This window comes from Phaenicophaeus curvirostris, chromosome 16 (assembly GCF_032191515.1).
Source record: "Phaenicophaeus curvirostris isolate KB17595 chromosome 16, BPBGC_Pcur_1.0, whole genome shotgun sequence".
In the NCBI taxonomy this organism is placed as follows: Eukaryota; Metazoa; Chordata; class Aves; order Cuculiformes; family Cuculidae; genus Phaenicophaeus; species Phaenicophaeus curvirostris.
The window spans coordinates 16,687,075-16,699,347 of NC_091407.1; the positions used below are offsets into that span (position 1 = coordinate 16,687,075).

The following is a 12,273-nucleotide window of genomic DNA, read 5'->3' on the forward strand; positions in this document are numbered from 1 at the left end:
GCGGGCGGGAAGGGGCGGCGCGGGGTGATGACGTCACGGGACGGGAGGGTGGGGGCGCGGTTGAAGGCAGGAGGGGGGCAGGGCCGGGGGCGACAGGGACAGAGAGGGACAGGGACAGACACAGACAGGGACAGGGACGGACAGGGAGAGACAGGGACAGGAGGAGACAGAGACAGAGGAACAGGGGGACGGAGAGAGACAGGGACACGGGGACAGGGGGACAGGGGTAGGGACGGGGGATAGGGACAGTGGGACAGGGACAGACAGGGACAGGGACAGTGGGACAGGGGGAGACTGGGACAGGGACAGTGGGACAGGGGGAGACAGGGACAAGGGGACAGGGACACCGGGACAGGGACAGACAGGGACAGGGGGAGACAGGGACAAGGGGTCAGGGACAGGGGGACAGGGGGAGACAGGGAGATGGGAACAGGGACATGGGTGGGATAAGGACACAGGGATATGGACTTGGGCACGGTGGCATAAAAGGACAGGGCAAGATAGAGGGACAAGGTGAGATAAAGGGACAGGGTGAGATAGAGGGACAGGGAGGAGAGGTGACTCCCTTGTCACGGTGAGGGAATCAAGGGCTCGCCCAGGGACTTCGCAGATGACACTAAGCTGGGTGGGAGCGCGGCTGTGCTGGAGGGCAGGAAGGCTCTGCAGAGGGACCTGGACACGCTGGATCCATGGGCTGAGGTCAATGGGATGGGGTTCAACAAGGCCAAGTCCTGGGTCCTGCACTTGGGACACAACAACCCTGTGTGGCTCCAGGCTTGGGGAAGAGCGGCTGGAAAGCTGCCTGGTGGAAAAGGCCCTGGGGGTGCTGGGTGGCAGTGGCTGAACACGAGCCAGCAGTGGCCCAGGTGGGCGAGAAGGCCACCAGCATCCTGGCTTGGATCAGCCCTGGGGTGGCCAGCAGGAGCAGGGCAGAGATCATACCCTGCACTTGGCGCTGGGGAGGCTGCACCTTGAATCCTGGATCAGTTTTGGGCCCCTCACTCCAAGAAAGACCTTGTAGGGCTGTCTCCATGAACACCTTGACTGACCCACTCCCCTACAATAGAATCATTTGGTTGGAAAAGAGCTTTAAGATCAGGGAGCCCAAGCATCCCTGTCCACCACTGAACCAGATCCCTGAGCACCTCGTCTGCCCTCCAGAGAAGGGAACTCCACTGCCTCCTTGGGCAGCCTCTGCCAGCGTCTGAGAACCCTTTCCATGAATGAGCATTCCCTAATATCCAATCTAAATCTCCCTTGGCACAACTTGAGGCCATTCCCTCTCATCCCATCCCTTGTTCCTTGGGAGCAGAGCCGAGCACCCACCTCACTCCAACCTCCCTTCCAGGAGCTGCAGAGAGCGATGAGATCTCCCCTCAGCCTCCTCTCCTCCAGCCTAAACAGCCCCAGTGCCCTCAGCTGCTCCCACAACCCCTGTTCTCCAGAACCTTCCCCAGCTCCGTTCCCTTCTCCGGATGCGCTCCAGCCCCTCAAGGTCTTTCTTGGAGTGAGGAGACCAAAAGTGAACCAGGATTTGAGGTTTGGCCTCCCCAGCGCCGAGTGCAGGGAACGATCCCTGCCCTGCTCTTGCTGGCCACCCCAGGGCTGATCCAAGCCAGGATGCTGGTGGCCTTCTTGGAAAATCTCTTAGTGCTGTGCTGCAGGGATTGTACTTTGGGAAATGCTACTCCGTGTTCCCACTGCTTTTATATTCTTGCCCAGGCTCCTGCTGGAGACAGGGCGCTGTCTCGGGGCCCTGTGGGCTGACCCAGCACTGCTGTTATTCTCTCCTTTCTTGCAACTTACTTTTTACACGAGAAATTTTAAGTACTCTAATCCTTGAGTTTTATGGTGCTTTATTAAAATCTTCATCGCATTTTTGTGCTGCCTATTTTTGTGCTAGCAATTTTTGTCTATATTTAGAGCAACCACTGAGAGAAGGAATATTTAACACATGTGCCCGTTAGACAAAAACTGCAGCCAGGGCTGGAGAACAAAATGTGATGCATCTGAACAACTTCTCTGCTCACTGCTGGTAGGCTTAGGGCACAATGTTTAACGTTTTCTTCTCCCTCAGCTATAGCAAAGCTGTAACAGCTGACTGATCCCAAAGCCATGCGCATGCTTATTCTCATAATGGCTGTCATAGAATGATTTGGCTAGAAAAGATCTTTGAGATCATTGAGTCCAACTGTACCTGTCCAGTACTAAACCATATCCCTGAGCACCTTTTCTACTTGTCTTTTAAATCCTTCCAGAGATGGGGACTCAACCACATCCTTGGGCAGCTTCTGCCAGTGGTGATCAGGTGAGGTCACCAGACCAGCAGAAAAATAATACCTCTGTGGAAAAAATGAGGTTTCCTGTGGGAGCAGCACCAAGTATATGGCAGATTAATTGGGACTAAGATAAATATGAAGCTAGTACCAAGCCTATCTGAATAAACGTGATTAAAAGACCAGGTGTTCTGAGCAAGAATCTTGAGTGTGTGAGAAAGCCAGGTGGAAAAACCCACCGGGAATGAAAGTGTGAGTGTGAAATAGTCAAAATAAAATATCCTGTTTGTCTTCTTAGTTTGGAACTGAAGAGCTGTATAAATCTGCTTGAAAGAGAGAAGCCAGTATACTTTCTGAGTTTGACTTCCGTATGCTGTGCTGATTAAAAGAATAAAGTTAGAGAAACCTGTGAGGTCTGCATCTCCTTCATCAGCACAGCTTTCTGCCTCTTCTCTCCCCGTGGCAGCTCCTGCAGAGCTGTGAGCAGTGGGGCAGCATGCACAGGGTGCCGGGGGTCCCATCTCCTCTCAGTGGCTGCTGGCAGTCAGCAGGATTGAGCCTCAAGGCCAAGGCTGAGCGGGAAGAGACATCTGAGCATTTTCTCTGGGGGCACAGAGGAGAGCACAGGTCACACCATGCATCTGCTCCGGTATCATAGTGACTAGCCAGGGTAGCCCACTGCTGCGGTGCCAGGAGCTGGTGCTGCCAGGGCTGGATGGGACCTTGAAGGACAGCATCGCTGCCTCCAGGGTTTCTCCTCCATCCTGGCACAGGGGCCACTGGACACACCTGAGCTGTGGTCTGGGATGGGGTGGCCTGCTGGGTCCATGCCCCAAGACTGCGATGGCTCTCCTTAAGATCAGGGCTCCTCCTCCGGTACACGACTCTGCTCCGGGGTGACCTTCCCGGCAGCCTTTGCTGGCTCTGCCCCAACCAAACAAAGAGGCAGGAGCTTTTCCAACAGCAGCCTCAGAGAAGTTGAGTTCTTGGCGCTGGGCTGCGCTGGGAACCCCACAGGATGCAGGTCGGGGTCGTGGTCGTCGCCTGAGGATCCCGCAGCTGCCCTCTGTCCCTGTACGTGTGTGTTTAGCCTCTTCACTTCCATGCATTCGGATGGTTTGGGTGCTGGGAGCGGGATGGGGCAGGACGGAGAGAAACTCCTTGCAATGATGGTTTGGCGGGGGGGTGGGCGGGGGGTGAGCGGCACGAAGGGGCAGCAAGAGGATGGTGGGAGTGAGTGCCACCCTGCATCCCTCCTGCTGCATCCCATATCCCTTTCACATCCCTCCCCCTGCCATCCCGCACCCTTCCCAGTGCATCCCACACCCCTCCCACATCTCTCCCGCCATTCCCTCTCCCTGCCATCATCGCTCTTGCACTGGCCTGCATCTGTCCCACACCGGCCACTACCCTCTCACTCTACTGCATCCCTCCTACTCTGTCCTTCTGCCACCCCACTGCCTTCCCGCTCTGTCCCACATCCCTTTCGCTGCCGTCCCCCTGCCACCCTGCTGCCCTCCTGCTGCATCCCGCATCCTTCCTGCTGCCATTCCCTCCTGCTGCCACCTCGCTCCCCTCCCGCATCAGGCCCGTGCTGGTCACTGCCCTCCTGCTCCATCCCACATCCCTCCTGCTGCCATTCCGCATCCCTCCCACATCAGCCTGCATCTGCCCTGCATCGGTCACTGCCTTCTCACTCTGTCCCACATCCCTCCTGCTCCATCCCACTGTCCTCCTGCTGCCACTTTCCTGCCCTCCTGCTGCATCCCACATCCCTCCCACACTGGTCACTGTCACCCCACATCCCGCAGTAGTTACTGCCCCCCTGCACTGTCCCGCATCCTTCCTGCTGCCCCCCTGCTCCATCCTGCATCATTCCCGCTGTCCTCCTGCTGCCCTCCCGCTGCCCTCTTGCCTCAGCCTGCATCCGTCCTGCACCAGTCTTTTCCAACCTAAATGATTCTGTGATTCTACATCAGAATCAAGCCAATTCCTACCTGAATTAACCAGCACTGCCCTCCCCGCGCTTCTGGAGGCTGCTTGTAATATTTTTTTCCCCCTCTGAGCTGCTGCAGACTGAGAAAGGACTCATCTTGGCAGCGTTCACAGTAGCTGTTTAGAACGCTGTGGGAAAGCAATAAAAGCAGTGAGGATGGCTCAGTGTCCCTCACCAGCTGCTCCCACTTCCCAAAGGCTCAGTGAGGGGTTGAGAAGGAGGGCTGGAAATCAGAGGCAAAGGGAAGGGGACACAAGAGGGATCTGCCACTCCTGTGGCTGTGCTGCTTCTAAAATGATAGACTGAAGCTTGTTGCTCTGGTTAAGTCCATCCATTGATAAATGCCTCATCTCTCCAAGGCCATTCCATCCTTGGAGCCAGACTGGCCATGGATGCTCTGTTGTGAAGCAAACCCAGATGACTTAACAGCCCCAGGATAAAGCAGATCCATGACTGTGGTGTGGCACTGCTCTCTGTTGAAGATTCTTGCTGGGATCTTGCTCTTTCCTGTTTCATCCCAGCATGAATTTCAGAAGGAGCTTTGCTTGCACCTTGCCAGGTGCCTGTGGCCACGAGCAAGCTTGCAGCTCTGAGACAGAAGGGAGAAGGAAATCTTCCCAGGCACAAGTCAGCTCTGTGGTCACACAACTAATATTTAACTCATGGAGAATTTGACATTTCAATCCTGGTAATCGGAGCTGAAGAAAAGCTGAGGGAGAAACAGGCAGCATTGAAGCTGGTGGTTGTGTGGGGGGTGTGTGAGCTCAGCAAGGTGGACCCTGGGTGCCTCCTCTTCCTTGGGTTTGCTGCTTAGATCCAGGAGAGCTAAAGAAATCCTCCTGGTGAGAAAGTTGCATGGGGCTCTGGTCTATGTTTCTGTGGATATTACTGCCTGTAGAGTTATGGAACAGAAGTATAGATCAGGAGGATGGGATGTCATCCAGACGGACCTGGACAGGCTGGAGAAGTGGGGCTGTGAGAACCTCATGAGATTCAACAAGGCCAAGTGCACGATCCTACACCTGGGTCAGGGCAATCCCCGATTGCAATAGAGGATGGGGGATGATGTGATTGAGAGCAGATCTGCAGAGAAGGACCTGGGGTGCTGGTTGATAAGAAGCTTGTCATGAGCCGGCAATCTGAGCTCGCAGCCCAGAAACCAACCGTGTCCTGGGCTGCATCAAAAGCAGCGTGGCCAGCAGCGTCAGGGAGGGGATTCTGCCCCTCTGCTCCTCTCTTGTGAGACCTCACCTGGGGTATCGTGTCCAGTTCTGGAATACTCAACATTAGAAGGAGATAGAGCTGTTGGAACAGGCTCAGAGGAGGCTACAAGGATGATCCGAGGGCTGGAGCTCCTCCCATATGAGGAGAAGCTGGGAGAGTTGGGGTTCTTCAGCCTGGAGAAGAGAAGGCTCCAAGGAGTAACCTTCCAGTGCCTGAAGGGGCTCCAAGAAAGCTGGGGAGGGGCTGTTCACAAAGGCTTGTGGTGACAGGACGAGGGACAATGGGTATAAACTGGAGAGGGGCAGATTTAGACTAGATGTAAAGGAGGAATTTCTTCACCATGAGAGTGGGGAGGCCCTGGCCCAGGCTGCCCAGAGCAGTGGTGGCTGCCCCATCCCTGGAGGTGTTCAAGGCCAGGTTGGATGGGGCTTGGAGCCCCTGATCCAGTGGGAGGTGTCGCTGCCCATGGCAGGGGGTGGGACTGGATGATGTTTCAGGTCCCCTCCAACCCAAACCACTCTGTGATTCTATGAAAATGGCTCATGGCTGTGGCTGCTGCACACAGGGAGAGCCAGGGAGGTGGAGGAGGCTTGCTCTTGTGTCCTCCATCTTGAAACACTCTGGGAGGAGTGCAGAGCTTCATGCCAGGGCCTGAGGAAGGTCAGGGCTGTGATTTCCTTGTAGCATCTCCCTTTGTCATGCAGAATGTCAGATATTTCTGACCTTTCCCTCTTGCTCTGCTGTTTCAGTGCCTGCAACTAGGGACATCCTCCAGCTCTTATCTACAAGTCCCCTAATGCATGTAGCAGGGTGTGGAGAGACCTTTAGATGTAAACAGGTCTGGATCAAAGTGCAGTCTACATCTCTGGGGTTAAGGTCTCTCTCTTTTGCCACGGAAGAAGTAAAACACAGAGGGGCACAAATCCTGTGTTGAATTAAGTGGCTCCATTTCTCCCTGTGACTTGCCATGGCTGAGGCTGGATGGGGCTCTGAGCAACCCCATCTGGTTAAAGATGCTCCTGCTCCTGCAGCAGGGGTGGACTGGATGACCTGGAGAGGTCCCTTCCAACCCAAACCATTCTATGATTCTATGTGCAATACAAGGATCTCTGTGCCTCCTAGGCCATCAAAACACATTATTGGAATCCTTGACATAAGAAGGAGATGGAGCTGTTGGAGTGGATCCAGAGGAGGCTACAACCATGATGGAGCACCTTCTCTGTGAGGACAGGCTGGGAGAGCTGGGATTGTTCAGCCTGGAGAAGAGAAGTCTCCGAGGAGATCTTATAGTGACCTCTGGAATTAGATGATCTTCAGGGTCCCTTCCAACTCAAACCATTCTATGATTCTATGATTGTCCTCTTTAAGATCCACACATGCCTGGGGAAGTGGGGTTTGGAAAATGCTCCTGTATCCCATCTGCTTAGCAGCAGTGTCTAAGGAACACCTGCAGATGAAGGAAGCTGGTAGCAAGTGGAAAAAAACCCTTCACCAGAGCTGTCTACACACACACACGTGTGTGTATCCACAGATATTGGTGTATCCCCATGTAGATATACAGGTTTATACACACAACTCCAAGCACTGCCCAACCTAACCTGGCCCCATCGTGATGCCAGCAGCCAAGGAAGGGGCTGGTCCTGCTGTGTTGCTTTGCCTGTGGTGTCCCCCAGAGGAGATGCACGTGCAGGGGATGTACAAGAAGCACGGTCCCCACTCTGCCACCCGTGCATGCACTGAGAGTGGGACTATGTCCTGACCCACTGTCCCAAGCCAAGTGAAGGCTGTGTGCGTGGGGAGAAGGGGAAACACCGGGGATACAGCCAGAACATTTGTAGGTGTGTCTTCTTTAAAACCGATATATAAATTATTGCTTTTGATTCTCCCAAAGGTACGAGGACAGTGTCATCTCCAGATCTGCAGGGTGGGCTCTGTGGCACCCCCAGCTTCCATGCAGTAGCTGTCACTGTGGACATCCCAAAACCTTCCAGGCCACCAAAGGGACGCGAGGCACTGATGGGGATGTGCCAGCTCCACACAAGAACCTGCCACTTGCCAGGACTCTCACTGAGCTCCCTGGGCTGCTGAGCTACTGCTCAGGATCCTGACTGCTGCTGATTCCTCACCGTTCCACTGGCAGTGGGGAATCGATGTCCAGTTTGGGACACTGGCAGAGCCAAGCCCGTTACCACCCTCTGTGCCCTTGGTGGGCTGGGGGACAAGCCTGGACCCCTTGCTCTGAGGAGGCTTCACATTAACGAGGGACAGCGTTTGGACTGTCGTGAATCTCTCTGGAAGGAAGAGCTGCCTCCTTCCTCCTGTCCAGCTGGGAATCAGGTCACTGCTGGAGGCTGGGGATGGTGCTGCGTGGACCCATGTCCAGGGTGGAGAGCCTGTCAGCAAAGTGATAGCAGAGCCCAAGGAGCTCCATGCTGCACGGGGGCTGCTGGTGTCCCTGCAGCTGCCGTGCGCTGGGGTGTAGGTGTCGGATGCTGGAGAGGTGCCGGGGACCATGGGCCGGCTGGATGACCGTGCCAAGAGAAGGATCGTGGAGCTGCGCAGGGCTGGGCTGAGCTTCCGCAAGATCAAGAAGGTGCTGGAGCTGGATGACATCCGGGTGACGCCACAGGCCGTGTACCTCTTCCTCAAGAGGAAGAATGTGGAGCCAGTGGCAGCAGCTGGCTGGGATGGGGACCAGCCCTGTTCCCCACCAAGGGTGTGCAAGGCTGCGCCTCCCAAGCTGCTGGGCACCTGTCCCCCTGCAGCGCCCAGTGGTGGCCCTGCGAGTGGCCAGGTGCCCTGCCCCGCTGGTAGCCAAGACACCAAGGAGGGCATCCAGATCCTTAGCATGGCCTCGCTCTGCAAGGATGGAGGGCAGCTTGGCGAGTTTCTGCCTGCAGGACTGTCCCCTGGGAACGGTAAGAACAAGCTCCCAGTGCAGTGGTCACCACCATGGCCACCACCGGCAGTGCTGCCTTGGGGAAAGGGTGCTGGAAGCCCCCAGGAGCCTCATTTTGAGGCGTTACTCTCACTGTCTCTCGCAGGCAATGCTGGCTCTGCAGGCACCCCCTCAGCTCCGGGAAGCTGCCCCGCTCCTGGGGTGGCGGCCAGCCCCCCGCAGCCCCTGCCCAGCCGAGGGTGGCTGGTCGCACCCCCTGCCAGGAACCCATCCCTAATGGTGAAGGAGAAGATCGTGGAGAGGGCTATCCTCCTGCAGAAAAAGGTAGGATGCCAGGAGGCACAGCAGGATGGGAGAACCCACCATAGAATCATAGAATTGTAGAATCACCAGGTTGGAAGAGACCCACTGGATCATTGAGTCTAACCATTCTCATCAATCACTAGACCATGTCCCTCAGCACCTCGTCCACCCGTCCCTTAAACCCCTCCAGGGAAGGTGACTTAACCACCTCCCTGGGCAGCCTCTGCCAGTGCCCAATGACCCTTTCCGTGAAATTTTTTTTTCTGATGTCCAGCCTAAACCTCCCCTGGCAGAGCTTGAGGCCATTCCCTCTCGTCCTGTCCCCTGTCACTTGGGAGAAGAGCCCAGCTCCCTCCTCTCCACAACCTCCTTTCAGGCAGTTGTAGAGAGCAATGAGGTCTCCCCTCAGCCTCCTCTTCTCCAGGCTAAACACCCCCAGCTCTCTCAGCTTCTCCTCACAAGGCTTGTTCTCCAGCATCTTCACCAGCTTCGTTGCTCTTCTCTGGACTCGCTCCAGAGCCCTACAGCAGATCCACGCTTCCACCCAGCTTAGTATTGTCCGCAAAGTTACTAAGGGTGCACTCGATGCCTTCATCCAACTCATTGATAAAGACATTGAACAGAGCTGGACCCAGCACTGAGCCCTGGGGACTCCACTTGGAACTGGCCTCCAGCTGGATTTAACTCCATTTAACACCAACTCTGGCCAGGAGCTGGTGCGGATCTGCCTGCTAGGACAGCCCCACGCAGCACTCGGCTGCATCTGACCCATGCAGATTGGACAGGCTGTTGGGGAGAAAGGGCTCCTGAGATGCCTCCCGGCCTCTGCCAGCTTTACTCGAGCAATGCTTGACCCTGACACTTAGCAAGCTCATCTGGGAAGGTCTTCTGTGCGCTGGGACCACGGGGTGTGATGCCCACCCACCTGCAGCCAGCACCCACTGCTGCGCTTGGGCAATGCTGGCTGCGATGACACCAGTTTCTGTCAGTGTTGGCCTCCAAGCTGCAGCTTACAGACCCTCCTCTTTAAGGCTCGGTTCCAGTACCAGCTCAGGAGATCCTCCAAGCCAGCACAAGGACACCAGCAGATGAGCGGTTTGGTACTGCACCAGGAGATAAAGGGCTGCAGTGGGCCAGGACAGGGTGACATGGCCAGGACAGGGTGACATGGCTGGAAGGGCTGCCCTGTGGGACACATCCAGCCGCTGCCATCCTTAATGTGCATGCCCTCCCCTTGCCGCGCCACAGGACCCCCAGGCCGTGGCCACATACTCATTGGCCCAGCAGGTCCATGTCCCCAAGGCCATCCCAGCTGAGCCACGGGCAAACGGAAGTGACCCAGCAGTCCCAGGACCAGCCCTGGGTACCCTGCTAGCAGGGCAGTGTGGCCGTGGGGCTGCCCCAACAGCCAAGATTTACCCCTTTGGAGCAGCCTCCAACCTCCAGAGTCTTCACTGACGGGTGACGTTGTTGCCCCACAAAGGATGGTGGGATGCTGTCTCCTGTCTCTCCTGCCACGCTGTCCTGGGTCCAAAACACAGGCATGAGTCAGGCTGAGCCTTCATCCACAGCCCTCCCTCTGCTCAGACCCAGCAAATGCCTTTTCCAGCCTACTCAGGGGTTTGTCAAGGGCCCTCGCCAGCTGCTTGAGAGGATACAGATTGTTCAGCACCTGCTCTGGGAGAACGGCTGACCTGGGGGTTCAAAACAAGCACACGATCCCCGTCAGGGAGCAGAACGGCCCTTTCTTTCAGGCTGCAATAGAAGAAATGAGGGCTGGAAAAGAAAACCCAGAATATATTATTTCTGCCCCTGCAGAGTGCAAACGCAGGCTGGTATCAGCTCCAGCAGCCTGGCTGGCATCTGGCAGCATCCTCTGCTGGCTGGCTAAGCACCTGCTGACAGCATTCAGGGTGACGTAGAGCTCCTGCAGAGTGCAGCAAGGTCTAGAGGTCCACAACGAGGTAGTGGATTTCTCCCCTGCCCCGTAGCTAAATGCAGAATAAACCCTTCTCTTTTGGGCCCTGGAACAGGCTGCCCAGGGAGGGGGTTGAGTCACCTTCCCTGGAGGGGTTTAAGGGACGGGTGGATGAGGTGCTGAGGGACATGGTTTGGTGATTGATAGGAATGGTTGGACTCTAGGATCCAGTGGGTCCTTTCCAACCTGGTGATTCTATGATTCTAATGGCAGCTTACAACGTTTCACCTTCCCCTCCCTCCTGCCTCCCACTACTCCAGATCAAAGATGCCAGCACTCAGACTACCCTGCCAAACCAAATTCCTGGAAATCAAACCCTCGTCTGGGACAGCCCGGTGCTTCCTCCTGCTCCCAGCTCCCATGCCATCACTGAAAAGCTGGATGCTTTACAGGGAGAGATCCAGAAGCTGAGCCAGACCCTGCATGCGGTCCTGGAGAGGCAATGCCGCCTGGAGCGCCAGCAGGAGCAGCAGCAGCGCCTGCAGCAGGAGGTGCTGATGATGCTGCAGCAGCTCAGCTCCACCGTGAGCCACGGTGCTGTGCCAGCCAACCAGCCCCGTGTCCCCTTCAACAGCCTGGCCGAGCCCTCACCCACCGTGCCCAACTTCAGCCAGTTCAAGATGGAACTCATCTGACCTCGCGGGCCGGCAGGAGGAAGCCCGTGGAGGAACCACCTCACGGTGGCTGAGGGTTATATGGGGCACCCAGCAGACAAGGTCACCGGCACCTCATGTTTTCAGCCCCGCGGACTGAAACGGGCTGCCTGGCACGAGAGAAAGTGTGATGGAAAGCTGAGCCATGCCTCTCGTGTGCTCCCGTCCTGGCTGGTGCTGGAGCTGGTGGCCCACAGCCTTCAGCAGTGCAGGAGGGCTGCTGGCAAGGCAAAGACACAGCTAAAAGAGACGCAGTGGGGAGGAGGGTCTCAAAGAAAATGCAAGGTTTCCTCTCACAAGGGTCAGTGCAGTGATGATCAATGACAGAAACGTTTTGTGCTGTCCCTCCGTGGAGCCTTGTTCAATAAAACTCTATATGTACCATGGTTCGGAAAAAAAGGGTGGGGTCTCTTTCTTAGAATCATAGAATCATAGAATAACCAGGTTAGAAGAGACCCACTGGATCATCGAGTCCAACCATTCCCATCAATCACTAAACCATGTCCCTCAGCACCTCGTCCACCCGTCCCTTAAACCCCTCCAGGGAAGGTGACTCAACCCCCTCCCTGGGCAGCCTCTGCCAGTGCCCAATGACCCTTTCCGTGAAAAATTTTTTCCTAATGTCCAGCCTGGATCTGTCTTGGGTGCTGCCATTGCGTGTGGAGCTACGTAGGGCGCTCAAACCCACAAGGTGAGACCACACCACCACACACAGAGGGCGCTACTGGAGGCTCAGCATCAGCCGGTGCTCCACTAGGGATAGAACACACTTCTGCAGGAAAGAAACATTTACTGAGCAGATTCCACCCTCTCAACACCAAATTCCCAGCAGAACTGGGGTCTGGCACTGCTCCACTGTTGGGCAGCAGCGTTGGCAGGACCATATGAGTAGGAGTTGCTCCTGGGCATGAGCTGGGTCTCCCTCTGTCCTCTAAACCCCCCGC

General features: G+C 56.1%; 1 protein-coding gene across 1 annotated transcript; it reads left to right on the forward strand.

The window, feature by feature from the left end:
- The first annotated feature begins 3,200 nt into the window (after nt 1-3,200).
- Nucleotides 3,201-11,598, forward strand: LOC138727389 (uncharacterized). The gene is made up of 4 exons (XM_069869787.1): nt 3,201-3,356; nt 7,395-8,414; nt 8,541-8,719; nt 10,937-11,598. The coding sequence occupies exons 2-4, from the start codon at nt 8,009-8,011 to the stop codon at nt 11,309-11,311; spliced, it is 960 nt and encodes a 319-aa protein (XP_069725888.1). The 5' UTR covers nt 3,201-3,356; nt 7,395-8,008; the 3' UTR covers nt 11,312-11,598.
- Nucleotides 11,599-12,273: the final 675 nt, after the last annotated feature.